Source organism: Arachis ipaensis, chromosome B06 (genome assembly GCF_000816755.2).
Source record: "Arachis ipaensis cultivar K30076 chromosome B06, Araip1.1, whole genome shotgun sequence".
In the NCBI taxonomy this organism is placed as follows: domain Eukaryota; kingdom Viridiplantae; phylum Streptophyta; class Magnoliopsida; order Fabales; family Fabaceae; genus Arachis; species Arachis ipaensis.
Window position 1 is genome coordinate 129,110,180 of NC_029790.2, and position 4,215 is coordinate 129,114,394.

General features: G+C 35.3%; 1 protein-coding gene across 1 annotated transcript in view; it reads left to right on the forward strand.

Moving 5' to 3' along the window:
• Nucleotides 269-4,215, forward strand: part of LOC107605153 (probable UDP-3-O-acyl-N-acetylglucosamine deacetylase 2) — a gene marked incomplete in the record, with an annotated part of 4,313 nt that continues 366 nt past the window's right edge. The window contains 7 exon segments of the mRNA XM_016306925.2: nt 269-410; nt 554-862; nt 1,077-1,286; nt 1,478-1,579; nt 2,839-2,903; nt 3,744-3,888; nt 4,111-4,208. Of these exon segments, the coding sequence (XP_016162411.1) occupies nt 360-410; nt 554-862; nt 1,077-1,286; nt 1,478-1,579; nt 2,839-2,903; nt 3,744-3,888; nt 4,111-4,161 (933 nt within the window).

Consider the following 4,215-nt stretch of genomic DNA (forward strand, 5'->3'; position numbering starts at 1 on the left):
AAAATAAATAAATTCTAAAATTTATGCTAAATTTAATAATTTAATCATTTAAATTTTATTATAATTTTATATTTTATGTATTTAATTTATATTTTAATTTTTTATAAAATTTCAATTTTTTCTATTCTAGTAATATTACTCTATTTTGAGAAAGAAGACTGGCCTTTTCAAAATTTATATATAAATTTGGTTACAAAATATTTTATTAATAAAATTAACTATTTTTATGTAAAACGTGTAAAACGTTTTAAAGTTTATCAACAATAAAGTAAAATTTAAGATAAGGTGTTTTATTCAAAATCTAAATTTTGGCTCTAGTAGCGGGCCTACTCACATTAACGTAGCGTTGACAAGTGATAATGACTGCTTTCAACTCCTTCAGATCGTCCAAATTGGTCTCATGGAAACCTGTTCGTAATTTTTTTTTCAGAAAGCTTTATATTATTCTGATGAAAATCACTTGCTTAACTTTTCCCAGAAACCAAATAGAGAAAATCGTTGTTCTCCTTTTTTGTTTCTATTCAATTGAAGTGAAAACGTCCATGAATCGCAGACCGGCAGGCTTCAGCAAACCCTAGCGAATTGCGTAGAGCGGAGGGGCAAGGCTTTGCATTCAGGAAAGGGTTCGACAGTGCGATTGTGCCCTGGGTTCGCCGGCGAAGGAAGGTACTTTGATTATCGGAGCAATTTGATTCCGGCATCTATTGATTTTGTTCAGGTGTCGCCTCTCTGTACCACTCTCTGTAAAGATGGTTTCCGTGTTCGAACCGTAGAGCACTTACTTTCTGCATTGGAGGCTGCTGGAGTTGATAATTGCATAATTGAGATTGAGAATTTGGATGCTGAAGAGCGTGATGCTGAGGTAACATTTTTGAAATGTGGATTCAATTGTTTCATGAATTGTAAAACTTTTATATATTTCAACAATATAATTTAAAAGCCAATGAGCTATAACTCAAATGGCATAGTCTCTCCATACTCACCTAGAGATTAGAAAAGCATCATCTCCGTTTGGTGCAGAAAAATATCTCTAGTCTATTCTGATTGTAATTGTATTATTGATTTTCTTTTTTTAGCAGATTCCTATATTTGATGGATCAGCAAGAGAATGGGTTGAAGCAGTGGATGAAGTTGGTTTAAAGGTGGCAACAACCCGGGATGGCAAACATTGTGAGAAAATGGCAGCACATGTGAATGAACCGGTGTATGTTTGGAGGGATGATTCTTTTGTTTCTGCATTTCCTTCAAACGTGGTTAAGATAAGTTATGGCATCAGCTTTCCACAGGTAAAGAATGATTGATACATTGGATTGAGAATATTCTTTTGTTCCCAGAGAGTACTAGAATACTATTACTAGTATGCTGATATTTTAAATTCAATTGATGTTGAATGTAAGGTCACAACTCACAACTGCAGATTTTATCTATTCATAGATGCTTAGCATTGAGTAATAAGCAGTACACTTCCTTCTTGTAGGCACCAGCTATAGGCTCCCAGTGGTTTTCTACACCATCTGTGGACAATTTGTTTTATACCAGACAGATCGCTTTGGCAAGAACCTTCTGTATTTATGAGGAGGTTAGTACGATTTTCTATTTCTGATCTAGTTATTGCCTTTGTGTTGCAATATGTCATTTAGTGGAGAATCATTTGAGAGTTAATATGTCATTTGTGATTTGTCACTTATATTTTATCACTAAATATACAAGAATTATGCCTTATCTACTACATGGGTTCAATTACACTTCATCCAGATTTGTACTTGATGCATTTGATTAAGATCTACAATGAGTACCCATCACAGCCATCATGACATTGTTAAATTTAGCCAGATATATAAATTAAATGAAAAGTAGTGTGAGGGGAATACAGGGAATACAGAGACCTAGAAAAACTATAATAAAACCACAAGAGATTTAGATGTTAATGGTATGACTTTGCTTGATTCATGTAGTCAACTCTACCTTGTTGGAAATGTAGCAAACTCTTTTCTTGTGGAAATGATTCATCCTGAGTATCATTTTGTCTATGCTTAGGTGTGGGTAATATCACGTGCACTAAGAGTTTAGTGTTTAGGAAGGGTATGATGTTATTTTTGTCTTTTGCTGCAAACAAGTTACTAACTTACTATTGTGATTTACTATATTGTGTTTTGCAATGAAACTTGCGGGCACATGGGGAATATGTTACCTGGTTTTATAGGCACAAATTACATATATACAAGACCCATATGTTTTATGGAATTGCATCAGTTTTTGCAGTAATTTTTTTTAGGTGTAATTGTGTGAGAACTAAGATCTAATAGTGTGAAGGAAGGTAGCAGAATATGAATAATAGCGCTAAGATTTGATCTCTACTAGTGATCAAAATAGTGTGAAGAAAGGTAGCAAAATATGAATATTAGTGCTAGGAATGATCTCTACCAGTGGAGTTGTGATCTCCTCCTTTGAGTGTGTTGATAATAATTGATAAGGAAAAAAAAAAGGATGAACAGTTGCTGAGTATTCAAGAGACTCAGTTGTCTCCTAGTCTTATCTTGTTTTTCCAATTTTCTAAGGTGCTCCCCCACAGTTCTCACCCCTTGGCCTACTTAATTCTCCTTCAAACAGAAATAACAATCTATCATCTCCCTCATGCTAACTTGCCAGGTAGACAAAGTTACACAAACATTCATCTGTGTCTTGCATGCCTAACTTTTCAAATTATCCGTAGCAACAATTAAACCCCTGACTATAATTAACTTAGTACCTAACACTTTTTTTCTTCTATATATTTATTTCCATGTGTTCGACATGATGTGGTTCACACTTTTAACCATGCTTTAAAATATCTTGCAGATCGAGGAAATGCGCAATGTTGGACTTATCAAGGGGGGTTCTCTGGAAAATGCCATTGTATGCTGGTAAAACCCTGCTACGAGTATACATTATTACTGTTAATGATGATCAAATATATGATAGCTAGTGAACCTATTTAATAGCTCTGGGAATAAACCATGGTAAAAATCTTAGTAGCAACACTTTTGCACATACGTTGGATAAAATAAACACATACTTTGGCACGTACTCACAGCTAAAATTTTTGTCCTATTCTGCAGTGTAAAAAGGATTCTCACTATAAGAGAGTTGGTCTTTAGCGTTCTTTTTAATAAAAAAACTCACTCTCAAGTCTCAACGGATAATTCGCTATTTGTGTAACTGACCAGTCTAGGTAATCGTCTTATTGTACCAACCCTGTCTTTGAAAGATGATGTAAATATACTTGACTCGTGGTAAGGGAGGTTAGAGATGGAAAGTTATGATGTAAAATGGGATGGACACTTCAAGATTTTCATCTGTTTAGAACAGCATAATAGACGCTTAAACAAGTAGGGGTCATTTAACTAATGCATATATTTCAATTACCATAAATATACGATATGATTACAATTGCAAGATATCGATAGCCTATACAACGAATTCAAATGCTGAGTATGGACACAGTTTAAAGTAATATGCAATTCATTCCTTGAGAGATTTGCATGACATAAATCTAGTCTTTGAAAGATATTCAGCATCAAATAAGTTTAGAAATCAAGTGATATCACACATTCGCATTAGCCCCTGAATGTTGTTTGACGTAAGTCCCTCCCTGATGCCCACCTACCTAAGATTCGTTTGGTATCTGGTTATCTTTTACAAAGTTATGCACTCATCATGTATTTGCTTCTGTATTACTGTATAACTGTGGTTTTCTTCTGTAGTACCAGTAAAGGTTGGTTGAACCCACCTCTGCGTTTTAATGATGAACCATGCCGCCACAAGGTCTTAGATCTTATTGGTGATCTTTCACTTTTTGCTCAGTTTGGGAATCAAGGACTTCCAGTGGCACACATTGTAGCTTACAAGGTATGGCCATATGAGCCTTTGGTTCTATGTCCTTCCTTTCGTTGGATCTATGTCACTTTGCTTAATACTGTGTCGCTAGAACTGCACCCTTCCTCTTGAAATATAGAAGTGCCACTTTATCTCGATGCAAAAGAAGTTGCATGCTCCAAAATTTGATTCCCAGATCGGATTATGCCCCAATCAGCATGATTTTTAATGCAATTGATCATAATCTTGGTGCAGGGTGGCCATGCTTTGCATGCTGGTTTGGCACGCCAGTTAATGGGTGAGTGATTTCAAAAGCTAGTGCGCAGCCATGATTAAACACGAGCCAGTTGCAGGTTCGGA